Source organism: Rhinoderma darwinii, chromosome 9 (assembly GCF_050947455.1).
Source record: "Rhinoderma darwinii isolate aRhiDar2 chromosome 9, aRhiDar2.hap1, whole genome shotgun sequence".
Classification (NCBI taxonomy): domain Eukaryota; kingdom Metazoa; phylum Chordata; class Amphibia; order Anura; family Rhinodermatidae; genus Rhinoderma; species Rhinoderma darwinii.
In genome coordinates, this window is record NC_134695.1 from 71524650 (window position 1) to 71551958 (window position 27309).

Sequence of the window (27309 nt, forward strand, 5' to 3'; positions counted from 1 at the left end):
TTCCGCTGTGGAAAATCTGCGATATATAAATTTTCTTGTATGAAACTGGTCCTTGGTGCAAAATAGTTTGGAGGAACGCTGTGTTGAAGAACAATATTCTAGCATTCAACCAATGAACCAGGAAGATCAGGATGAGCCTTGTTATAGGCCACGTAGCACATAATATAATATATGAACATTGACTTACATGGAGCTGGACTGGGAGCTTCTCATGAGCGGAGTGGACAGAATAGTGTTGGTATGCGGCAACTTTGGTGAGGACGGCAGCGAGTAGTCGGTCATTTCCTCAATGTCGGAATGGGAAGACGCGGATTTGGGCGACTTCTTTTTACCGAAGGCTTGTTTAAAGGAGCTTCTCAGCTGCAAGCAAAGGAAAATAATGTGAGAGCTGGAGGAGCCGGGGGCTGGGAGACGGAGCACACAGACAGTGACAGGGGGGGGATGAGCTGCCGAGAGGAACGATGACTATAATATGAAGAATGAGCTGGTGGTGGAGGTGAATGGAGGAGATAATGTGATGACAGGAGGAGTGACGGGAGGACGGCAGACCTTACCTCATTCACCTGGGACAGGACAAGCAAGCAGAAGGGAGCAGGAGGGGGAGAAAAAAAACAAAAAGACAATTTAAACAAGACAGGAAAATGCCTTATGCACAAAATACTGACAAATAGGAACAGGAGACGGGAGATTTCTGCATTTCCTAATCCTGGAAATCTACGGCACGGGGAGCGCTGGCCATACACACAGACAATGTACAGTGCTGGTCTACTGAGGATCTGAACTGTCCTCATCCGGTCCCTTACATGGACTCTTATACATTCCAATGGGTGCCGTGTGATGCTTCATGTCGCACTTTATCCGGAGCGGAGCGGCTGATCACTTTTGGTAATAACGGCTCGGATGAAATCCGCATATTAAGTGCGGATTTCATTATAGATTTTAACATCAAATTGATTTCTATATTGAAAATTTGCAATTAATACCCATTGAATCCGGTGAGGAACGGACATGGTGCGGATATAAAATTGATATCCGCATCTATAAATCTGCAATGTAGAAATACGCTGCGTGTGGTTTGGGATCGTAAAAACCCATCTACTTGCATTGTACAGTAAAATGATGCGGATTTGCTCTGCGTATTCCGCAATGCAAATCTGCATCGAATCCTGAACGTGTGAACTGACCCTTAGGGTCCCTGCAGCAGGACCCCCTCTAATCATAGAGGGACCCAATTTATTAAAAGGGGTTGTCCACCTCCAGAAAGAAAAAAAACGTTCCCCTCCCAAAATATCTGTGTGTATGTCCAACGTAATATTATTAGAAGCAACGAATCAAAACCAGGCTGATGATGAATAACAAGGACAATAATTAAAGGAGCAGTAAAGCTAAAGTCTCGAGAGTGTAAAAGATGCAGCAGCGCAAGAAGACATGGAAAAATAGGAATGTAAATAGTTCTGGAGGTTATCAGCACTAGAAGCACTGATCACGGGGGCAGGGAGTTTTCTGGACTTATCCAAGTAAAGAAAGTTGAAGTGGCTGATAACAGAGGAGAATTGTATTGCTATGCTACTGTAATGGAAGGAAGGCAGACTTTAGGTGTACTGTCTCTTTAAGGAACAACTAATATTAACAAATTGGTAATCAATACAGGGAAAGAAAGCCAAAAGCACAAGAAAAGACGATGACAAAGAAATGTGAACGCGGATTTCCTGCTCAATATCTGGACGTATAAGGAGTGGACATGGGATCGGTTGCTATGAGTATTTGCAAAAGTTTCATGCACGTGCAGCCATCTTTCTGCGGTGGACCAGAACCCATTTATCCTCGGGGTTAGTGGAGATCCCAGAAGTCGTACCTCAGATGAACTCGCATTTCTGACATTGTTTAAAGCGACACTCTGGTCCCAGGACAAATTGATAAATGTAATGGGGTATATGGAGTAATATTACCTGGTGCCCTCCAGTTGCCCCCGTATGCCGTGGATCTGTATTTTTAGGGTCCGCTCTGTGTTGACTCAAATAGGCCACAGCGCTGCTCAGACTGAGTCTAAGACACTCCCTCTGTTCACAGATTGGACCTAACCGCTCACATGAGAAGCTCTGGCCAATCTGCGGACAGTGGGAGTGTCTCAGCCATTTTGGGACAGCACAAAGGGGACCCTAAAACAGCGGATCCACGGCAGAGGGGCACAGCTGAAGACCGCCAGGTAATATTACTCCATATACCACATCATATTTGTCCTGGGACCGGAGGGTCGCTTTAAGTGGAATACCCTTTTAAGGATGTCTGAGGGTGCAGCACATAGGTGGTCTGAGGGTGCAGCACATAGGTGGTCTGAGGGTGCAGCACATAGGTGGTCTGAGGGTGCAGCACATAGGTGGTCTGAGGGTGCAGCACATAGGTGGTCTGAGGGTGCAGCACATAGGTGGTCTGAGAGTGCAGCATATAGGTGGTCTGAGAGTGCAGCACATAGGTGGTCTGAGGACGGGCAAACCTCTTACTGACCATCAGTATAACCTAGTAACCCTCTAGTGACCGCTCTACACACCCAGTTCTTCCGGTTCTTTTTCTTCTTGGAGTCGCTTTCCACGTTGCTGCCCACGCTGGAGTGACTTGTGGCACTGTTAATGCTGGAGACGCTATCGGACGAGTGCTGCCGCCGGATACGTAGGTCAGCTGACTGGCTTGTACCATTTCCTGTAGGGGAGGAATATATTTAAATAAATGATTTGAAATATTAATGAAATGCAAAAAAATTACAAATAATAATAAAAACAATATGAGGACCAACAAGGACAAGAATGGAAGTCCAGAAACTTGTAGTTCTATAACACTGCTGCCCGTACATGCCACAGAGCACACGTGCACCATAGCGCCACCTATAAGCAAATAAGTAAGTTCCTGCAAAGTGAGCCCTAACTTTTGCAGAACATTACGACCCCCCCCACCCTCCTTTGCCACCACAGACATAATATAGGGATTGTCCGCTCCTTCCTCAGCAGATTATCGTCACACGTGAAGGCAGCTTTATGACAATTCCTGGACTGGCGCTATGGTTACACGGTTGGGCGACCATTGCCTTATAATTGTATTTTCTCAGCAGACTTGTCTAGCGCTCAGCAGATTGCATCAGAAATTACCCGGAGACGGAGCAGCCCTGGGGGAGGCAGCGGACTATTATTACCTTTGCAGCTGAGCTCCGGGGTGTTGATGACACCGTTAATGGCGGCCTGTGCCGCGGCGTTCTGCTTCTTCAATTGTTCTATGGTTTTCCTTAACTCATTCAGCTCTGAATCCTGAGAAAAAGAAGAAAACCAGGACATAAGATTCACGAGCGGTCCATGCAATAGTCTCCATCCCGCAGCTCTCTAGCTTTTGCAACACTACAACTCCCAGCAGTACCTTCTGTTCTGCCGACATGGTAATACTCTGCAGCCTGATTGTCATGTTGCTCAAACTTTGTTCAAAGGCGGCAACGAGATGAGCCTGGAATGAGAATTAAACACAGAATAAACCACATTCTTTCTATAAAAAAAGATATAATCCGATCCAGCGGAGGACCACTGACAATCTAATGTCTATGGGGGCCTCCAAACAGCCCCTAGAGTCAAGGGTTGCAAAGATTGGACAGGTAGGATGAAATTCTGATGAAATCTCCTTCCCCGGAGATAAGCAGTAAACAAATGTATGTACGCCGCTTATCTCTCCTCTATGGAATAACATAAAAATGCATGGTAACAGAGGAGTCGAGGGTGACAGCAATGGACGACTACTAGTGTCTATGGCCGGCTCGAATGTCTATTTTCTACATTAATAAGAAAACCTGCAGGACGTGCGGTGTCGTCTTATTGACCGGACTGGTGAATTTGTTTGCGGAAGACGAGACTTTCTCCCATCAGTGCGTGATTTTTTTTTTCTTCTAGAAACGAAGACTTTGATAAACACGGAGCGGGTGTTACGTGGTACAGAAATCTGGCGCAGAAGGAATTTTTACAAATGAGGTGCGAGGGTCGGGTAGTACCGCACAGGACGAGGCCCCGACATGTGGACGAGGAATGTGTCTGCCGGGTGCTGGAACGTCTCGCAGCTGAATCGCCAGTTCTTCAGGTTATAGTGACACGGAGAACAAATAAAGCAAATCCCTGTAGAACGCCGGACCCGTCATCAGCACATCCCGGTGAAGCCGCTGCTGCACGGCCGGAGAATCCTTCACACCATGAGGACAGATAACGGGGTCACAGAGAATTTAGCAGAGCAAAGGAAACTAAACTTATAGTCCTTTCTTCTCCCCATTTGCTGCATGGTTGAATGAAAGCTACTGTTCCCTGTTATCAGCCATTTCTGGCTGGAGAAACTGTAGTGTTCTTCAAAGGGATGAGTAACAAGAAGTTAAAAAATATCCCTGCCCCCACAACGACTAGTGCAGTCCCATATCTCCAGAATACGGCACTTTTATAAGCTGCTGACTTACGGAGGAACTCTAACATGTTGTCCCTCAGTTATGTAATGACCTTCATTTCTCACTCTTAGTTATGTTCTTTGTAGTTCTTAATCATTCCTTGCTTGAATATAACTTTACAGACTTCCTACTGACCTTGGGCTTATATACAGCAGCCAAAAAGAACAAGCAGCGCTGCAGTGCAAAGCATGGGGATACAACAGCAGCCTGAGCCCGTAATAAAACAATAGCTGGATTTTAGACCTCCGACATTAATAGACAATGTAGTTAAGTTGGGGGTTCACTGAGCATATCAGTGCCCTAATGGAGAATAACTGCAGTGCAAAGCATGGGGGAACAGAAGGAAACAGGAGGTGGATTTCAGACTGCCTCATACACCAAAATACAGTGTAGTTAAGATGGAGTCACAGAATATAGCTGTGTCCTAATGAAGTAGAGGCAAACTGCGGACAGTGGGGGTAAGAAATACTGAGATACTTCTGCTTTAAAAGGGATCGTCCAGTTTAGAAAAACCAATTTTCATACATCCTATTAGGGAATTCATAGAGGGGGGTCGTCTGTTCTGGATCCTCATCTCTTGGTCAGAGTGGAGAGCGGTTACATAAAGCGTCTCTGGAGGACCCGTCCTGTATTACACACACAACACATCGATATGAATGGACACGGTGTAATACTTAATTTCTCCTGTGGTGGCACTGCAGGGAAACTGAACACTTACTGCCAGGTTTCCCCACAGATAACAACTGATCGCTGGGGTTCCAGCACAGGGACACTTTGTGATCAACTTATTGTCAAGGGACCCTTCTAACAAGTAGGGATTGAACAAAGTGGAGAGTCCCTTTAAGGATAGTGTATATAAAAAAAAAAGTTCAAATAATCCTTTGAAAGATCAGGTTATTCCTTTGAAATCCTTGTAATGTTGTGATGCGTATAAAGGAAAACACAATACATCAAATAAGCCGGTGGGAGTCTGAATAGTATTGAGGGTTGGCGTCTGCTTCATCTATTTATAGATCTGACCACCTGCGCCATAGAAAATCACTGGACAATGAATGTAAACGCTCCCGCCATGCCGCCTCTGTATAGGGACACATGTAGGAAACACGAGAGACGTAAACATCATCCACACCTCTGGGAAACCTCACGCCGCTTCTGCTTATTCACCTAAAACATGCTCATCGGAGCGCGAGGAATCCGCCGCACAGCGCTGTCCAAACATTTACCGAGACAACAGAGCGAGGCACAAAGAAGAGCAGGATGTGTGAGCTCCGCGCATTGTGCCGCTAACACTACAAATAACGCCGGCGCCGGGAGAAAACCCTCAAATCTGTCCGCGTAATCCACACCGAAATCCTCATCAAATCCTGAAAATGTGAATGGGACTTAATAGTGCGGCAGTGTTAGACTGTGACTGTAGGACAGGTGAATAAAATCTATTGTTGCCTGTTATCAGCCGCTCTTAAAGAGGCTCTGTCACCACATTATAAGTGCCCTGTCTCCTATATAAGGAGATGGGCGCTGTAATGTAGGTGACCGTGATGCTTTTTATTTAGAAAAACGATTTATTTTTACCACTTTATGAGCGATTTTTAGCTTTATGCGAATTAGATTCTTAATGCCCAACTGGGCGTGTTTTTACTTTAGACAAAGTGGGTGTTGTACAGAGGAGTGTATGACGCTGACCAATCAGTGACCAACCAGCGTCATACACTTCTCTCCATTCATTTACTCAGCGCATAGTGATCCTGCTAGATCACGCTGTGCTGTCTTATACTGACACATTAACGTTACTGAAGTGTTTAGACAGTGAATAGACATTGCGTTCTGGCTGGAAGGAATGTCTATTCACAATCTCGGCACTTCGGTAACGTTTGTGTGTGACTTATAGCAGAGCAAAGCGTAATCTCGCTGTAACCTGTCATTTACAGCGTGATCTCGCGAGATTACGCTTTGCTCTGCTGTAAATCACACACAAACGTTACGGAAGTGCCCGGGATTGTGAATAGACATCCCGTCCTGGCTGGAAGGTGATGTCTATTCACTGTCTAAACACTTCAGTAACGTTAATGTGTCAGTATAAGACAGCACAGCGTGATCTAGAAGTCGCTATGTGCTGAGTAAATGAATGGAGAGAAGTGCATGACGCTGATTGGTCACTGATTGGTCAGCGTCATACACTCCTCTGTACAACGCCCACTTGGTCTAAAGTAAAAACACGCCCAGTTGGGCATTAAGAAGCTTATTAGCAAAAAGCTAAAAATCGCTCATAAAGTAGTAAAAATATATAATTTTTCTAAATAAAAACCACTGCTGTCACCTACATTATCAAATCTTTATTTTATTGAAGATACATAACAAGATAAACAACAAAAGAACATCCGTACATAGATTATGGGGAACTGCAGAGAAAGCTTACGGCACGCAGGCCGAAGTGTCTATTCAATAATGACTATGCAGGATGAGAAACAGTAAACAATAAAGTAAAAACTTTAGTAACGATAAACTGGGTACCCGTGTCAGAGCGCGACAAAATGAAGTTAAGAGGGCGATACAAGAGAGAAGTCTGATGTCATACTGTCACCTACATTACAGCGCCGATCACATCATGTACAAGACAGGGCACTTATAATGTGGAGACAGAGACTCTTTAAGAGTGTCCCAACGGTGAAACCACTCCGGCTCACATGTCGGCATGGCTACCACATGTGAACACAGCCTTAAAAGAGCGGTTGATAACAGCGAACAATAGATTGTATTCACCTATCCTCTAGTCAGCCCCTCCTTGGCCTGAAATGGGTGATAACAGGGAGCAATAGACTGCATTCACCTGTCCTACAGGGACTCCTCCAGCCCTGAAATGGCTGATGACAGGGAGCAATAGAATGCAACCAAATCTTAACAGAAAATGAATATTGCAGGGTTAGAGTTCCTCAAAGTGGCCTTTGGGGCACACATGTTGGCGTTTCCCTCTAAAATCCGCAGACCTTTTTTTTCCAGTCGTTGTTATAATTACTCCGTTCCCCTGGAATAAAGGTATAATATCTCCCATTGTACAACATTAGAGAGAAAGAGAAGGAAAACAATGACACCTGTACTGTATTACTGGAAATAGAGGGGTGAGGCAACTTACATTGGCACTAAGCTGGGTCGTCAGGGCGGACACTTTTTCCTGGGAGGCGTCCAACTCTCTTCTTAACTTGCGGATCTATAAAATAACACACAAATTGTGTAAAGTCGCTGCCCCTGGAATAATATATGAATTATTACAGAGGATTAACCAGCAGGTACTGACCTCCGACTGGCACTTTTCTTCTGGCTGCAAAAGATAAAGAAAAAAAACAAAACATAAAACTCTCAATATGACCAGCGGAGCGCGGTGAGGAATACTGACTATCTCTCATCGCCTATAAATAGCAGCAGGAGACGTCATCTGCGCAGACTTGTTTCATTTCCCTTATTTGGACAGTTTTTTCATGAAATCTCGCTGCATTAGGTAATAGACTGGGAGAAAAAAAAAAAGTAACCCCCCCCCCCCCCTGACTAATGGCGGCGCCGCAGACATTTAACACACAAGTCATGAATTTTATACAATCCTGTTGGAACAAGAGCTGTTAATGTCTCACAATCCTGTGAGGACGAGCGCACAATAAACTCACAGCGGCCATCAGACTGTATTGTTAGGAGGTGGACGGGTCAGCACCCCAAAGAAGGGTTTAGTGGGGCCATAAATACAGACCAAGTAGTGCAAATATTCATCAAGGGTATGTTCACCTTTTTTTTAAACATATAGAAGCTTTGCAAACAGCAATCATTTAAAAAAAATCGTATCGTTTTCCGCATACAGCTCCTATGCAAGCTTGTGAGTCTCCATGGTAACAGACTACAAACAAACCCTGTGTAGTCTGATCCTGCAGTTTTGCTCTACATACATTCAGTAAGAAGTGGGGTACAGATAGATGACAACATGGCAGCAGGTGCAGACTGCACAGGGTTTGTTTGTAGTCTGCTACCATGGAGACACATAGATCTGCAAAGAAGCTGTAGACACAAAACGATAGATTTATCATTAAGACTACTTGCAAAGTTACTTGATGTTTCATTCTAGACATCCAATATAAAAAGGTGAAACTTCCCTTTAGAATAAAAAAAAACGGCCGGTAAAAATAATCTCTTTTTTTTCTCTTTTGTCAGCCATTTCTTAGCTCTATCTGTTTCTGGGAAAGCTGGGTGACAATCAATATGGCTGCCATTAAAGCTCCTATAGTGAATTATCACAGAACTTTCCTAGACTTAGATATAGATTTCCGAAAGACCTGAAAGGCAAGTCTAGTTATGTAGTAATATCTGGGATGTAATAGGCAAATGTGCCACTCAGAAGTCTGGAAAAGCTGTGTCACTCTCCCAATAGAAGTGAATACTGATACCCAGCTTTTCCAGAAACAGATAAACTTAAGAAACAACTGAATATGATCTAACAAAAGGGGACAACACCAGGACTTATTATCCTTTGTATTTATGGGGGGTGGTCGTTATTTGCGCAGACAAAACTATGTAGACGAGGGGATGTTATAAAGGGCAGTAGAGGATTCCTCACATTCTGAAAATTCCCAATTAAAGAGTTAATCCCACTGAACGGCGTCCGATCTGCGGGGTCCCATAGACGTTGCATTGTCCGCAGAGCAGGCCATAGACACTACACTAGGAGCAGATCCCTCATCACTTATTTTCGGACCTGCTGTCGCCCGGTTGCTATGGGTAACTGCACAATGCAGTATATACTTATATATATATATATATACTGATACAATACGATGTTTACTACTTACGGTGGAGTATACAGAAGACGTGCTCGAGACCAGAGACAGCGAAGATCCGTGAACTGCGAGATATAAAAGAAGGAAGACTCACATCAGACATGTACAGGACTAAAGCTGATCATTCCCTCATCCTACGCCTGCATTACCCGGCATAGGAAATTAGCAATCAATTACCATAACACATCACAAGGGTGGCGATACTGCTGCTGCCCACTTGTAGTCCACTACCAGCTGCTTTTTTTTTTTTAGCTCGCTCCAATAGTCTACAAGTATAATCATTGACTCCAGCTCAGCTGCATTGTCTACTGGAGTCTGAGGATGACAGAAATTCACATCCTGTTTCATCAGAGTCTCAGGATGCTGCTTGGTCTCCCCATGCTTTACACTGCAGCTCAGATTGACTAATGTGTGTAAGAACAAGCTCAGTAGGAAGATAGTACATGGAAAGCCGATTTCTATGACAGCAAGGACAGAATGAATATAATGTATAAGCAACTAGACCATGAGAGAGAAAAAGACGATCAGGAAACGGCTGCACAGTGAGGGGAGGAGCTTTAATAAGAGGGAGGAGCCTCAACCTGCTTTTAGCAAGTCTGATATACTTTCCAATTAATAGTACAGGTTTCTAATTGGTCAAACAAACACATCATGTACAGGTCAAGGGCGCCGCTTAGCACTTGATTTTACACTAGTTCTATCTGCTGCGTGGTTTTGTCCTTTGTTGTTCGTGTTTCTTTGTGATGTTTGTTTTGCAAGTCCCCAACAATGATCGTGTGACAGCGCCAAACCTGCCTGTCCACCTGTGCAGCCACCTGGGCGCACTCCCTCCAGGTGACGTGACAAACAGATTGTTCCTCTGAGCCGCTTATGAATCAACAAGCTTCAGTGCAGACTAAAGGTGAATATCCACAGATCTTAGGTACGGCTGGTGACAAACAACCCAGCTGACCTCAACCCTGACAAGCAAACCCTGGCCTGGAAACATAAGATCTTCAGTCAGCAATTTAACATTCAGCCGTTACTTGTTCTCCTCATTGGGTGATAACCACTGACGGCAGCCAGTACAGTACCCATAGTGCCTGCCACACAGCTTTCCATAGACCCTGAATGGCATATTAATATACATGCAAATTCATATGCCATTCAGGATCTGTGGAAAGCTGGGTACCATCATGGCTGCGGTTTGCTTGTCCCCCAGCATCTGTTATCTTAGTATATTGATATGTTGGATGTTTAGATTAGATTGTTTGTTTTACACCTCAAATAAATAATGAAATCTTAATAATAAGCGGAGAATAGACAGGAGATGAAAACCGCCACAGGATCGGTCGTCCAGCAGGACATTCGGCATATACCATTACAGATATATGGACGTAGCACAGACAAAGGCTGCTCCTTTATAAAATCTGATTGGTCGCTAATAACGTAAACGGATGACAATTGACTATCGGCTGAAAAATCCAATATGGCAGGTTGGCAGCAGTAGGGATATCGGATGATCGAGAGAGATCGACTCCCCCATTAATATTCACTTTTTACTTGGCTTTATGTAAAGCTTATATTAATAAAGCAGGAGGGATAATCAGCGGTCTGATGCCGCTTATCTCGGATTGTACATATTAAGTGAACTGCTGATAGATGCCATCAAAATTGTCAGGATCCACAGATAAAGATATGTACAGTCTGCGGCCAGATTAAGACTATTGTATGACCCCATTTCTCAGTTCATGTGTCTGGGGGTCTCACTGTAATTCGAGCAGGAAAAGTTCAAAACAAAGAAACTTTATATAACAACAAAAGATTCACAGAACAAGCGCAAATCATGAGTAACCAATAATCCCCCCCCCCCCCCCCCGCTGCAGGCTGGAAATAGAGAGGCCGGAGCGGCAGGAAGGAGGAGGAATATAATATCTGATTGTCAATCATACTTACAGCAGATATATGTATATGATAAATATTCTGTACAGAGTCTTATCTGCCTCTAGGAAAGCTGGGTGTCCTCTCTAATGGCTCCCACAATGGTTACCCAGCTTTCCCAGGCTCCTGAATGAAAAATCTGACTGAGAAATGGTTGGGGATGAATCACTGAATAATCAGGTTGATTTGTCATTCAGGAGTCTGGGAGAGTTGGGTGATTAAACTGTGTGCCACCCAGCTTTGCAGGCAAGAGATTTAACTAGTCAATGGCTGTATATAAAACAAGGCGACTCTAGGACTTCAGCCAACACCAAATCACTGCTGCACTCATGTGTGGTATATGCAGGGCGGCCAGACTTCATGTGATTCACCAAACCTCAGAGATTTCCCACCAGTGTCACGTTATACACCGCAGAGCATCGCCCCAACACGAAATGTCATCTCTTATCAGACATACCCTGCAGTAGTCTTTAGGTATTTGCCCCCGCAGCAAAAACAAGACACAATAATAGCTGCGTCATATTAGTGAGGAGACGCCGGTGGGGTTCATTCCCAGGGACTCATATCAGAGCAGTAAAACGTATTACCAGAGGCTACTACAGGTGCAGGCTGACTCTTCTCAAAAATCAAAGCCCATGTCAACCTATTGGACACCATTATACAGCTTCCATATAGAGTAAATCTACAGAAACAATTGAGTCACTTTGTACATACATTAGTCTAGAGCTGCACTCACTATTCTGCTGGTGGAGTCACTGTATTATACTCCAGAGCTGCACTCACTATTCTGCTGGTGGAGTCACTGTGTACATACATTACATTACTTATCCTGTGCTGATCCTGAGTTATATCCTGTATTATACTCCAGAGCTGTACTCGCTATTCTGCTGGTGGAGTCACTGTATTATACTCCAGAGCTGCACTCACTATTCTGCTGGTGGAGTCACTGTGTACATACATTACATTACTTATCCTGCACTGATCCTGAGTTACATCCTGTATTATACTCCAGAGCTGCACTCACTATTCTGCTGGTGGAGTCACTGTGTACATACATTACATTACTTATCCTGTACTGATCCTGAGTTATATCCTGTATTATACTCCAGAGCTGTACTCACTATTCTGCTGGTGGAGTCACTGTATTATACTCCAGAGCTGCACTCACTATTCTGCTGGTGGAGTCACTGTGTACATACATTACATTACTTATCCTGCACTGATCCTGAGTTACATCCTGTATTATACTCCAGAGCTGCACTCACTATTCTGCTGGTGGAGTCACTGTGTATATACATTACTTATCCTGTACTGATCCCGAGTTACACCCTGTATTATACTCCAGAGCTGCACTCACTATTCTGCTGGTGGAGTCACTGTGTACATACATTACATTACTTATCCTGTACTGATCCTGAGTTATATCCTGTATTATACTCCAGAGCTACACTCACTATTCTGCTGGTGGAGTCACTGTGTATATACATTACTTATCCTGTACTGATCCTGAGTTACACCCTGTATTATACTCCAGAGCTGCACTCACTGTTCTGCTGGTGGAGTCACTGTGTATATACATTACATTACTTATCCTGTATTATACTCCAGAGCTGCAATCACTATTTTGCTGGTGGAGTCACTGTGTACACACATTACTTATCCTGTACTGATCCTGAGTTACATCCTGTATTATACTCCAGAGCTGCACTCACTATTCTGCTGGTGGAGTCACTGTGTACACACATTACTTATCCTGTACTGATCCTGAGTTACATCCTGTATTATACTCCAGAGCTGCAATCACTATTCTGCTGGTGGAGTCACTGTGTACACACATTACTTATCCTGTACTGATCCTGAGTTACATCCTGTATTATACTCCAGAGCTGCACTCACTATTCTGCTGGTGGAGTCACTGTGTACATACATTACTTATCCTGTACTGATCCTGAGTTACATCCTGTATTATACTCCAGAGCTACACTCACTATTTGGCTGGTGGAGTCATTGTGTACATACATTACTGATCCTGAGTTATATCCTGTATTATACTCCAGAGCTGCACTCACTATTCTGCTGGTGGAGTCACAGTGTACATATATTACATTACTTATTCTGTATTATACTCTAGAGCTGCACTCACTATTCTGCTGGTGGAAATCATCAATAGGGGGCTCCCAGCAGTCAGAATCAATACAGATTAGACATTTAGGGACCCTGACTGAACATTTACCTTCTTCAAAACCATCACGAAAGGATCCAGAACGGCTCATGGTCCTCGTCTTGTCATCCAGAGACATAGAGCTGTTGCGGAAGCGAGGTTCGCCGTAGTGCTCGCCGTCTGTGTTGGACAGGCTGTGAGTCCGCAGCATAGTTGAGTTGGACAAACTAATGTGAGCTGCAGTTGTAGGACTTGCTGAAAAATGAAGAAACCACAGGATGCAATGAGTGACATCGGGGTAACTCCGTGCATTCAAATATCTAACGGGGTTAAACCCTCTGCAGAACAAGTGGAGCAGAAATGTAACAGAGGCAGCTGAGTAATGACTCACGTATTAATATTCATTTACATTAAAGCCCAACTCCAGTGCAAGAAATCCGCATTACCTACACAGGCAGAATACTGGCAACAGCCCTTAGTATATTCTGCAAGTTGTGATAATTCGGGATGTCTAGTAAGCGCTTATGTGGGGACCAAAAATCATCATCAGTGCAGTCCCTGCAGTATGTGATACACGCGCTAATATATATTCCGGTCCCCCGTCGCGCTGATTCTGAAATTCTCATAAATTTTTCTAGCGCTGCCGGGGACCGGAAATCTAGTTGCACAGTCGTCTTTGATGACAAAACGACTCTTCCTCATGCGAGTACATGGAGTACAACGGAGCCGGTCACGTGACGAAGAGTCGTATCGTCATCAAAGAAGACTGTGCAACTAGACTTCCGGTCCCCGGCAGCGCTAGAAAAATGTATGAGAATTTGAGAATCAGCGCGACGGGGGACGAGAATATATATTAGCGCGTGTATCACATACTGCAGAGACTGCACTGCTAATAATATTTGGTCCCCGCATGACCCCTTTAATTGCTGTCGGGGTGACCACCGTTTGAGTAGATGCGGCTTCATGCTTATATGAGGTCACAGATAGTTGCTGCAGAACAGATTGCCTTCTCTACGCTGCACAGACTTGTTACGGTCCCTCCAGGTCGGTCTCCAGTTGTCCATGTTAAAACTTACCGAGCTGGGAGAAGTTAAATCTGTTGCCGGAGGGGGAGGTTATGCTGGAGCTGGGTGAGAATGGGGAGTTACTGGCCGTGTCCTGGAGTCCGCTGGATGAATGAGATCGCATCCATTCCTTGGTGTCATCGTGGTGTCGGAGCTGAGATGATGGAGCGTACCTGAACGGAAAAAATAAAAATAAGACACAAGAAGGAAAGAAACGGACCGACTTGTTTAATGGGCGGCAACAACGCAAGAAACACGACCACATTACAGACCGCGCGGACTCGTTATTTCACAGTACACAGAAGGCGAGGGGTAAACATGTTCTCTATAGACGGTGGGAAATGAGCAGGCGTCAGGTTACCAATCCAGCAGCATTTAACATGAACGAAAAAGTTAATTAAAGAGTACACCCCCCAAAAGGAAAAATCTATTCTACTCAGCTATTATGAAGATATATCTCTGTCTAGGAAAGCTGGGTGACCATAACAAGACCATTACAGCTCCCACAGGGGCTGCCACCCAGCTTTCCCATACTCCTGAATGGCCAAACTTTCTAGTTATGCAGCGATACATCCCTGGCTCCTGTATTTCCGAGTATCTAGGCAAGATAGGAGTCTGGGAAAGCTGGGTGATGACCCTAATAACACCGGTGATGGTCAGATTGGTGATATCCAGCTTTCCTAGAAACAGATGTTACAATGAAAAGGTTGGATAGAATTTATTGCAACAGAAGAGGAAAACTAACAAATCGAATTCAACTGGGGGGGGGGGGGGGGGGAGGGGGTCATAGTGTGGACACTTGTAACCAGAAACTGAGTTTTTACATTTGAATTCAGAGTTTTTGTGGTCAGCGCGTTGGAAGAATCATACAGAAGATGTGGGCTGTTTCTAGCCTGCGGCCGGTAGAGAATACTGGAACTTATCATCAAAATGCATAATCAATATATTATACATGGAAGAATCGTGTCATATTAAATCACAGGATTTCCCCCCCCCCCCCCACCCCCCCAATTAGTCTCCCTTCCACATCGGAGAACCCCTCTGATCTAATCTGCCATGTCAATCCCAATGCGGCCCGGACGTCAGGTCTGCAGCACAATCACAAAGTGAATTCTGCAACACGCAAGACAAACAAGGTGAACAATGTGTGAGATGAGGAGAGATTCACTGCCGGCTCTGCAGGGGGGGGGGGGGGTAGAACAATCCTGATTAGTGGAGTCATCACTTCTACTAAACCCCCAATAGAATTTGCCTGCAGGAGAATAACTGATAAAAAGCAGCCACAATATATTATATACTCATACACGCCGCTCCTTCTACAAAGGAAATATCTGATGTACCGTATATAGAATTGTGGTGAATGAGATGCACCAGGTAACTGAACTAGTACGTGCGATCACCCCCACTCAGCCCATAAAGCGTACCCTCACCATTCAACAAGGTTTTATAGTTTACATATAGAGTTAATTTCTGAGTCACTTTGTACATACATTACTTGTACTGATCCTGAGTTACATCATGTATGATACTCCAGAGCTGCACTCACTATTCTGCTGGTGGAGTCATTGTGTACATACATTACATTACTTATCCTGTACTGATCCTGAGTTACATCCTGTATTATACTCCAGAGCTGCACTCACTATTCTGCTGGTGGAGTCACTGTGTACATACATTACATTACTTATCCTGTACTGATCCTGAGTTACATCCTGTATTATACTCCAGAGCTGCACTCACTATTCTGCTGGTGGAGTCACTGTGTACATACATTACATTACTTATCCTGCACTGATCCTGAGTTATATCCTGTATTATACTCCAGAGCTGCACTCACTATTCTGCTGGTGGTCACTGTGTACATACATTACATTACTTATCCTGTACTGATCCTGAGTTACAGCCTGTATTATACTCCAGAGCTGCACTCACTATTCTGCTGGTGGTCACTGTGTACATACATTACATTACTTGTCCTGTACTGATCCTGAGTTACATCCTTTATTATACTCCAGAGCTGTACTCACTATTCTGCTGGTGCAGTCACTGTGTACATACATTACTTATCCTGTACAGGGGAATCACAGTCAAGTTCAGCAAGACCTCGCCAAATTTAAAGGGGTCAGACTCCTGGTGGCGAGTCCCATGTAACGACACCACACGTGACACATTGTCCAGTCCTTTCATGCACACACAACAAAAGATGGATAAAAAAAAATCTGTAACATCAGGTCACACAAAGACCCCACAATCATAATGGAGAGACCACAACACCACGGAGCAGACGTCACCGGCCGCGGATAATACCTGAATCCTTTTTTAGGCAAAGTGTTTCTATCAAGATGAGGATCACTGCAGCAAAGTCAAAAGAGGAGAGAAAACTTCAGAGAAAGGAAAGAGCTAGCGGGGGAGGGGGATACACAGGAGTCGGCCACACGTTAGTGCACACAGCGGAAGACGCATACACAGACGTGCAGATCACGCGGACACGAGGAGCGTGCAAGGTGAAGACGCACAACGGCGGGAATCAGTCAGACATGGAGGGGCAAAAATGAAATGTGCTATTTCAAATGGAAGTACGCCCTCCGCAGATGTAGCAGGGCTGAATTTGTCAATTAATAATTTTTGGTGCTTGGTGATAACTGAATGAATTAATGATGTAACACCACACAGAGCACATTGTGACCTCACCATTATAGACAGCTCTGCTACATCTGCCCATGAACGTTTTATACCGGCAGGATGAACTCATCAGAGAAAGATTCGGGGGAACGCCTATGATGACATCACCATTAAAACAGAAGGTTATATTTAAAACCCGTTGGAAAATTATTTTGACAGATGTGATTAACCTGCACGACCTCGTGTGCATGGGAAGTGTTGGAGCACGAAAGCCCGCACTGTGCACGGCTCATCTAAGGCGAAGTTCACACTTGCGCTGCCCTATCCGTTTTTATATCATCCGTTACATTTTAACGGATGCAAATGGATTACAATCTGTTTGTTTCAATTTTACATTTACACCAATGATAAAAATAATCCAGCAGTTAGACATCCGGTGAAAAATGTCCTGTACTCTGCAGTTTTATCTCCAGCAAAAAAACGGATGACTAACATAACGGACGCAATTAAAAATCCCATTGATTTCCACCGGATCTGTTTTTATCCGTTATTCTGCTCTAAAAACGGATCAGAATAACGGATTATACAACGCAAGTGTGAACTGAGCCCAAAACCCACCGAATGGGACACGAAATCTGAAATGAACGTTCCTCGTCTGTCAGTGGCCTCGCACCCTATAACCGACAGATCTGAACAAGATCATCAGATGTAGGGGGTACTCGTCAGGGGGAGCATCAAACTGCAAATTGGGGGGGGGGGGCTGCTGTACTGCTTCCAGAAAACAGGAAATGCAGAGTCCAGTCCCCGAAGAATCAAGACAACATAAAGCTTCCGATTGGTTAACGCTGTACGTAGCTCCTCCCCCTTGTCCATACACCATAGGAGCTTCAGACGAAGAGGTGTTCTATGAAGTCAATGTGACTGTAGCGCCCCCTTTTTATGTGGTATACATTTATAAGGCGTCAATTATTAAGGGGTATATCGCAGGGCGGGGAGATATAGATCGGGGGCTGCTTTCCTTGTACTCGCTGGGTTCTGTTACAGAGCAGCATGCTCTCTATATACATTGTACAGATGATCAGCAATAATTGGCATTACATATGATTATTATAAAGGTTTATTGGCCTGATTACCAAGGACTATTTGGTCCCACGTAGGGGCATCCGCATGCGGCCGCAACCCCGCTTACTTGCGATGGCCAATGGGTGCACGATTTGGCTGGTAAGACCGAGCAGTCATTGGCTACTGCAAGTGAGCGGGGTTTCGGCCACATGCGGACGCCTCTACGTGGGTCCGTACTGTACCTTTAATACTGGAGCGCACCTCATGTGACCTGGACTTTCTCTCATTGGAAGGCACGGTGACTCATAACTTGGCGTCCGCCCAGCCGGCAGTGTGTACGGGTATTAATAATAGACATGACATGGTTAGGAGGAGAACGAGGGAAACTTCTAGGAAAGTGAAAGATTCTATTTGAAAGATTTGGTCTAAGTTTTTGCTGTTTTTATAACAATTCGGTGCAATTTCAAACCGATCAAAAATAAATAAATGAGGAATTCCCTAGTATTATATTAGGAAACACCTGACACCTTAAAGAGCAATGCCATTCCACTCAACTCGTTCTTAGTTTTATCTGTTTCTGGGAAAGCTGGGTGACCACCATTAAAGATCTTATAGTGGATTGTCACCCAACTTTCCTGGACTCCTGAAACGCAATTCCGCCTAGTTATGCAACCTCTTGAGTATTGCTGCAGTATAAAGATTGGTAACCTGACAACCCCTTTTGGGGCTCTAATGGCCGCCATATTGGTTGTCATACAGAAACAGATATAACTAAGAAACGGCTGGAGAATTATTAACAGGACGACTTCAGGACTGGGGATTATTAGGAAGAAACGGATTACAAGAATCAGGGGACAGTGACCCAACACAAGTCATGATGCAGACACACAAGGCACAGCTTGCAGAGGTAGGACGCTTATACGAAAGTGCGTGAGAATGACGACAGACAAGAGACGTGATGACAAGCGGAGAGACGGAGCCAGCGAAGCCGCATGCCACAAAAAAAGGGTGAAAAATCAAACGGAACCGCTCTGAGTGCGATGACGGCGCGGCCCGGGCATGAGAGCGAGAACAGCGCAGGCTGCAGGTGATGGACACTCAGAGCGACAGCAGCCATGACAGACACCGTTACCTGTCCTGCTTCCTGGGGAGAGTATTTCTGCTGAATTTAGGACTAGCACCAGGGGAGGAGAGAGGGCTACAAAAGCGGAGGAACAGATTATGCAGAAAAAAATATATATTAGTAAATTAATAAAAAAAAAAAAAAACACAAATATATAAAAATTAAGAAAATGTGAAATTCCACTTTGAACAGTAACTTTAGATACAATGACAAAAGTGAAAGGGTTAACGGTATCACATGAATATTAATCATCGTACAATGAAAAGTTCTGCAACTTTCTAATATACTCTGTGTTTTAGTTCCTCACCATTTTCAAGATTTCTGCTTGCGGTCAGTGAATGAAAAAATTCTTGTTTACATCCAGTCTTCAAGCAACCAGTTCTATTAACTAGATTTGGTACTGTCATGTGGACCACTCACCTCTCAGACATGGCGGTCTTCACGCTGTTGGTCCTGACAAAGCCGGACATGGAGTCGTCCCGTGGAGAGGCCATCAGGGCACTTGGGGAGTTATTACTGCTGAGGGATATGTCAATGGACTCACAGCTGGTGTGTAGGCTGCTGACAGACTGGTAACCCAAACCGTCCTTACTGACTGCGGACGAGCTGCTGGCGTTCGTGCCCCATGTTAGACTATTGGAAGGCGCGGAGTGAGCAGAACCAGGACTGGAGGCCAGTGGAGATGGGTTCAGATCCATATTTTTACCATACAGGGGGCTACTACCTCCGCTGCTGAGTATACCGCTCCCAGAGGGGGAGTCTGGGTGGGCCTGGGAGTTCATGGTGGCGTGGGGGTTGGAAATAATCACAGAGTTTTTCATGTTATCCGATGTTGTGACTGGTCCTTGTTTATTCGGCTTTCCGCCAAAAAGCCTGTGAACGGGAATGATACAATTATTAATATACAGGATATCTTCATTTTAGTGTTTTAATTGCAGATACAAAGACTGATACTTGTAGCTCCACAACACGACTGATCAAGATGAATATATAACGTGTGGCCCTCATATTCTGGTCACTTACAAATGAGAAGCGCAACCAGGGACGGGAGGAAAGCAAACTATACAAAGATGGACTGTACAAGACTGGAAACATCACACCGCTGCTGATACATTATAAAGATGGACTGTACAAGACTGGAAACATCACACCGCTGCTGATACATTATAAAGATGGACTGTACAAGACTGGAAACATCACACCGCTGCTGATACATTATAAAGATGGACTGTACAAGACTGGAAACATCACACCGCTGCTGATACATTTACATACAAACTTACTGTATGTGGCTCTGAGAAACGGTCACAGCAGCACAGAGCATTTCTCAAAATCTTGGGGGAGGTTATAGATAGGATTATATTGTGCAGCTGGAGACTCTGCTCCTGTCCCTATGTAAGGCATCATTTACACGAGCGTAATAAACGCGCGTGCGACGCGCCGTGCTTTTCACGCGTGTCGTACGCACCTATATTAGTCTATGGGGCAGTGCAGACAGTGCGTGAGTTTTGCGCAGCGCGAGTGCGTTGCGTAAAACTCACGTCATGTCCTTTCTTTGTGCGCTGTTCGCGCATCACGCACCCATTGAATCAATGGGTGCGTGAAAACCACGCATGCCGCACGGAAGCACTTCCGTGCGAACTGCGTGATTCGCGCAACAGCTGTCAAACTCTGAATGTAAACAGAAAAGCACCACGTGCTTTTCTGTTTACAAACATCCAAACGGAGTGTCATAATGATGGCGGCTGCGCCAAAATCTCACAGCCGCGCATCATACACTGATGACACACGCAGCTTTTAAGTGCCTTTTGCGCACGCAAAACGCACACGCTCGTGTAAATCAGGCCTCATACTCAGTCTATGACCTGCCATAAGATCAGCACAAAAATACTCTGTGCTGCTGAGGTTCCTGCTATCTTTCCCATATTCAGTACCGCACCCCGTACCTGCGCAGTGTTGGTGATGAGACATCGGGGTATTTGCTTCCTTGTTGGCGAGCACCATTGGGGACACCTTGAGACGCTGGGTTCAGTTTGATGGAGTTACCGGAGGCGACGCTCTCATTGTCAGATGAAATTCCTTTCTCACGGTCGGTTTGGTTCATCAGTCCAGACAGAGAGTTACCAAGAGTCATTTTGCTGGTCTCTCTCAATTTGGGGACGGGGAGGCCTGCGGACTTGCTGCTGATATTGGAGTCAATGCTACTGGTACTAGACCGATTACCGGTTCCGCTGCGTGATCTGCTAGGTCGCGGTAAGCTGCGGTACTGGAGATTCGTCCTTGCACTGAGCTGTAAGTATCCGTCATCATTGTGTGATCCATCCACACTGGCCTTACGGTTGGAGGATCTGCCGATGAGTCCGGATGACTTTGGCATTTTCCCTAGAGTGGCGGAGCCGCTGGTGATGGTTGCCCCGCTGGTTGTGATTATAGGCATGCCAACCACTGTGCTCCCTGGTTTCTTAAACCCAAAGGTATTCGTATTGGCAGTGATTGTCCTTGAAGAATTGGTGAGGGACTTCTTGGTCTCATCTCCACTGCTGCGCCCCGCGTCTGACGGGGAACGTTTCACCTGTGCTGACTTTGGAGACAGCCTTCCCTTCTCAGATACTTTTGCATCATCTGTTTTCCCTGTCAAAGGGCAAAAATAATTGAGTAACATAATATATAAACCAGGGGCATTTAGAGAACAATGAAATTCAATGGGTTAATTCGGCAGAAACCGACCATAACGAGCGCTCGTTTATTATAATTTTTGTGTCTATTTAACAGAACAAATGTTTCCAGAGCTGCACTCACTGTCTACAGACATTACATATCCTATACTGATCCTGAGTTACATCCTGTATTATACTCCAGAGCTGCACTCGCTATTCTGCTGGTGGAGTCACTGTGTACATACATTACTTATCCTGTACTGATCCTGAGTTACATCCTGTATTATACTCCAGAGCTGCCCTCACTATTCTGCTGGTGGAGTCACTGTGTACATACATTACATTACTTATCCTGTACTGATCCTGAGTTACATCCTGTATTATACTCCAGAGCTGCACTCACTATTCTGCTGGTGGAGTCACTGTGTAAATACATTACTGATCCTGAGTTACATCCTGTATTATACTCCAGAGCTGCACTCAGTATTCTGCTGGTGGAATCACTGTGAACATACATTACATTACTTATCCTGTATTATACTCCAGAGCTGCAGTCACGGTGAGAAAACTTGTCATCAGACACCCCCTAGCAGCTATGCCGCTATAATGCAGAAGGGCAGTTCGTTATTCTTACATCAGATGACTGTACAGTGCCCGATGTAAAGATGACACTTACCAGGATGCAAATTCCCACAATAAGCTCTGTGCAGACACTAAACAAGCAAGAAAAGCTGAGACACTTTAGCGCTGCAGAACTGTGAATACAGCTCTGGAGTATAATTCAGGCTATAACCAACTCAGGATCAGTACAAGCTAAGTAATCCAATGTATTTAGAACTGTCAAATTTTCATGTAGATTATTTCCTTATAAAAAATGTGATGTTGTAGTTTTCAAATACGAACATAAAAGAATTGTAAATATATTCGGAAATTGTAATAGCTTTAAAATAGATGAGCATACTCTAAGTATTATACACACTAGTAATGCAGGAACAGGGATTCACACACCCCTCTTCAATTAAAAGATTATGTCTAATGGGCCTTTGCGTCATCTTACCAGTCCCTGGTGTTTTCAGAGCCCCCGTGGTTGTGGTGGACTTGGTGCGTGGGCTTGTGATCCCCACTTGAGCAGTCATTCCCCTCCTCCAGGACCCTGTCTGGGATATGACTGTGTTCTTCCTTCCAGATGTGCTTTTATCGGACTCATCGGACAGGTCAGAGGGGTTCTTCCTCCATTTACACCCAGACTCCATCTTCAGTCCGCTGTCTGAGCCGCCATCTGATCTCTTTAGGTCATCGCCGGACCAGAGGGAGTTGCGGTCGATCTGTAAGTGTTTCTCAGTGTCAGTCTGTAATGGGGACATTGAATGTGGTGTAAATGTGGATATGACACAATCTCTGTTCATGTGATCAATACACGGCGATCTGTAAACTGGCCCATCCAGCTCCGGCATTTATCAGTGGTTTCTACTATAAAGTACTTAAAGGGGTTGTCGGCTTTGGACAACCGTTTTTTTAGGGTTCGTTATCAGCTAATCCAAAGTTGTCCCGCTGCTGGGACCCCAAGCGATCAACTTTAATCTGATTAGGGAACCCTGCACCAAGTGTTCAATTCCCCTGCAGCGCCATCACAGGGGAACCGACGTATTACAGTTCCTAGCTAAATCAATTGGTTGTCTGTGTATTGCATGGAAGTGCCGGGTCCTCCAGTGAGAGACGCTCTTTGTAGCCTCTTCTGGGAGGAGTGATAATTAGCTTTGAATTACAATGTGCTGCAAAGTAGTGAAGGACGTGTTTTTTTTTTAGCGTTCCTTTATTATAATTTAGGTTTATTTCGGCTGAGCTTAAAACCAGAAACAGTGACACATCACAGAAGAAGCTGAATATGTTTCCAAAACAGTCAGGGATAAGAATGCTCACCCCAAAATACCGGTGTGCTTACACATAACAAACACCCAACGTTACAACAGCAGTAAAGTGCTACCTACATACCGCAACCTATAATGAGCCAAAATGAAGGGTATTACTTTGTGGCTGGCAGTAATGGCACTACAATGAATATGACATTATGGGGTGGCACTAGAGCCCCTGCAATGAGTCTGACAATATGAGTAATACTATGGGTACTACAATGAGCCTGGTACTATGAGGACTACTGCGGGGTGGCAGGCATTAGCAGTATATGACGAGGAGGAGTTTGGAAGATGTGATAGGGGTTACAGCTGCAAAGTGCCACATGTACCTGTACCTCCGATATCTGGGGTGAGGGTCTTCACTTAATGTTCTGTCTCAAGCAGCAGAAAGAATAATCTCTCCACCATGGGGGGGCAGGGGGGGTGGAGAATAAGGTTTGGGGGTAAGAAGAAAAGGATGAGTGACTATGTGCAGGGTTAGAGGATCACGTGTGGATTCTCTTTCCCCTGATCGTTAGTTGAGGTCATGGTCTTATTTTCTGTGGGAGATCCGTCACAGCGACACGCAGAATCCACCCCGATACCGCAAAATAAATGATCCAAGCCACAAAAAAGCTGCAAACCGGCCCAAGACGGAGGAGGAAGTCAACAATCTCAAGGAGGAGAAGCAAAATAACAGATTTGTATCCGCCCGGGTCAGATGGGATTTACAGATGAAGTGTGAACTGCTGGAACTATGAATTATAGATCTACATCATCATGTAATGACCTGGATTTTCCATATAAGGCCTCAGGCACACGATCGGGTTGGTTGTCGGCTGTATATCCCGGACTGACCACGGTTCAGGGAGCCGGACTCCCAGCATCATAGTTATCCATGTTCCGTACTGACAACATGATTACAGTATAGGACAGTATTCCCGCAGAGAGTCAGGGACTCCTAGCATCATAGATAACTATGATGCTGGGAGTCCGGCTCCCTGAACCGTGGTCAGTCCGGGAAATACAGCCGACATCCAGTCCGTATATCACGGATCAAACACGGTTGTGTGCGTGAGGCCTTAGGCTACACACCTATTTTGCACCAAAAGAGATATAAGGGGAATTTCCCTTAAAAGGAACACTCAGGGCATAACCGATACACTGTGTTATACCTAATGGAGGGGGTGGAGCCTGACACAGGGATTTAAAGAACACCACAGACAGAAAGCATGTGTCAAGCCTCTTCTGGGAGGAGTGATAATTCCTAGGTATAACAGTGTTTTGCCTAGAGTGTTCCTTTAAATAAAAAGTAAAAATCACTGATGCAGATCAGTCCTTAAATAGTTCACTGCTGCCAATCTGAACGACAGCCAATACAGCTCCCATATAGGTTGTCATCCAGCTTTTCCAGACTCCAGATCAGCTATGCAGCAATATGGGAAGTAGAGGGGGCCCGTTCTAGAGAGGTGGGACCCACATCTATCAGACATTTATGACATATTCCGTGGATATGTCATAAATGTCCCTTGTAGGAAAGCCCCTTTAAATGAATACCCATATCAGAGGGAAAATATTCTTTGCAACAACCTTTGCAAGCTAATGATCTTTCCATTTATTCTAGCATGTATGGGGTCACCCCGATTCTCATTATTATTTGTGGGCGATCAGGGCCATACCTGTACATCCAGGTTCTTCCGTGAGGACGCCGGCGTGTTGGTGTACGAGCTGATAGAGGAGCTGGTGTTAATATCATCCGTACTTAGGTTGTCGATGGTGTCACTGATCCCGCTGCTCACCGAGCTACTGTCATCCCAGCTGCAAGAGACAAAACCAGTCACCAGGTTGTTAGACTGTGATGTTAAGACCCTCATCAATAAAGCAGCACGAACCACCAAGTCGGAAGCTTATAATAGTGCAGCAGTGTTATAAGCGGCTATTAGTCACATATCTGGATGTAAATGTCTATGGAGGATCTCAGCACTGGAGAGATGTGACATAAAGTAGTAGTCATGGGGGAGTTTATAGACTTCCTGTCACTACAGTCCTGAAATGGCTGACAACAGGGAACAATAGTATATTCACCTGTCCCAGTCAGCCTTTCCACAAACGTATGAGGCTGATAACAGGGAACGATAGTAGTAGTTCAACTACATATCAAATGGAGATGAGATAGAGAAGTAATAAAAAAAAAAGTCAAACTATGCTAAACATTGCTAACTTTTGTTTATACCTGGCAAGTCTATATTATCCAGGGTGGTCACTGCGGCCCCTTCATCCTGTACCACGTAAGCGACTTCTATCCTATACTTCACCAGCCGAGGCAGGAGGTTTCCGAGAGATCTGGTATTGAGTCCCTCAGCTCCCATACAAGACGCTAATCTCACATTCCAGCCGCACTATTTTGGGCACTGCCCTGTTTATACTATAAATTCCCTGGAACACTTGCATCTATTTGCACACAGTTCACTTAGCTGCCAGCGTGGGCCGTTGACATGACCCCAAAACACAGTCCAACCCACAGAGGAAAGCTGGACCAGAACAGAGGACTACCCCCCCCCCCCCAGGACTAATATACCGAGAAGCGCTGGGTAATGAAGCTGATCGGACATCTGCAACTTCAGCACCTAAATATCGCAATGTAAAATATGCAGTGAATGAATGCTGCACTTTCTAATAAACATCTATCTGTATTTATGATGCAATTTAGTTTTTAAAAATGAGTTTTAAGACTTGTGAGAGTGACTTCCCTGAGTGTCCTTATTAAAAGCTCGAGTCATGCGCTCTATCAACCAAAGTGCAAAAAAAGTGCAGAGGTGCCACACAAAAAATGTGTACAAAAGACGCGGTCTAAAGGAGAGCGGCCCCGCATAACCATTCCCCGACCCGCCGAACCATAGCCCCAAAGGATCGATGGTCCCTCCTCGACGAGGCTCAGGATGACCCAACAACACTCCTAAGCTTCTACCTGGACTGCCACCCCATTGTCCACGTAGGAGCCTGTATCAGTGAGTTCGGGCACCCCAGGGTCACCAGTTCTGGGGCACTTAGCAACTCAACCTTGCAAACTACCCGTTCCCTGGCATCAATCGTGTGGTTCTCTGCCTTTCTCCTCAGCGTTCTGTCATCCCTCTATGATGGCCATCACCCCACCGGCAGAGATGATTACTAATCTCAGATAAGAGAAGCTACTACACTCGATCTTAGCCAAAAGACCTAGAAGCAAGAACTTGGCCAGAAAGTCCCACTCTTACCCTAGTGATTATGGGGACTTCCCTGAGCAAAAGAATTTTGAAGAAATCCTCCAGCTCACCCACTGATCGTCTCAATCCGGACTGCGCTCGGATCCTACGTGACGGCACACGGCAAGGCAACAGGAAAAAAGAAGGAATGATCCAGCGCTCAGGATAAACTGTTTCGGACAACACTCCTGTCCTTATTCATGGGACGTGAGCCATCAATAAGGACAGGAGCGTTGCCCGAAACGCGTAGGCTGTTGTTACCACCCCCATGCACTTGAACTTTTAACCATTGG

General features: G+C 45.0%; 1 protein-coding gene across 5 annotated transcripts in view; it reads right to left on the reverse strand.

Moving 5' to 3' along the window:
* The window catches only part of NAV2 (neuron navigator 2), a 365925-nt gene that overhangs the window by 15593 nt on the left and 323023 nt on the right, over positions 1-27309 (reverse strand). For 2 of the 5 annotated variants that reach the window (XM_075838119.1, XM_075838114.1), the window contains 15 exons: positions 25454-25592; positions 22940-23231; positions 21172-21856; positions 19646-20098; positions 19235-19300; positions 16726-16770; positions 14431-14591; positions 13427-13609; positions 9286-9338; positions 7752-7775; positions 7590-7664; positions 3403-3486; positions 3185-3296; positions 2549-2697; positions 188-360 (listed from right to left, as the gene is read on the reverse strand). In XM_075838119.1, the coding sequence (XP_075694234.1) occupies positions 188-360; positions 2549-2697; positions 3185-3296; positions 3403-3486; positions 7590-7664; positions 7752-7775; positions 9286-9338; positions 13427-13609; positions 14431-14591; positions 16726-16770; positions 19235-19300; positions 19646-20098; positions 21172-21856; positions 22940-23231; positions 25454-25592 (2694 nt within the window). The remainder of the gene's footprint in view (positions 1-187; positions 361-2548; positions 2698-3184; positions 3297-3402; positions 3487-7589; positions 7665-7751; positions 7776-9285; positions 9339-13426; positions 13610-14430; positions 14592-16725; positions 16771-19234; positions 19301-19645; positions 20099-21171; positions 21857-22939; positions 23232-25453; positions 25593-27309) is intronic. The other 3 variants (XM_075838117.1, XM_075838116.1, XM_075838118.1) reach the window with 3 other exon arrangements.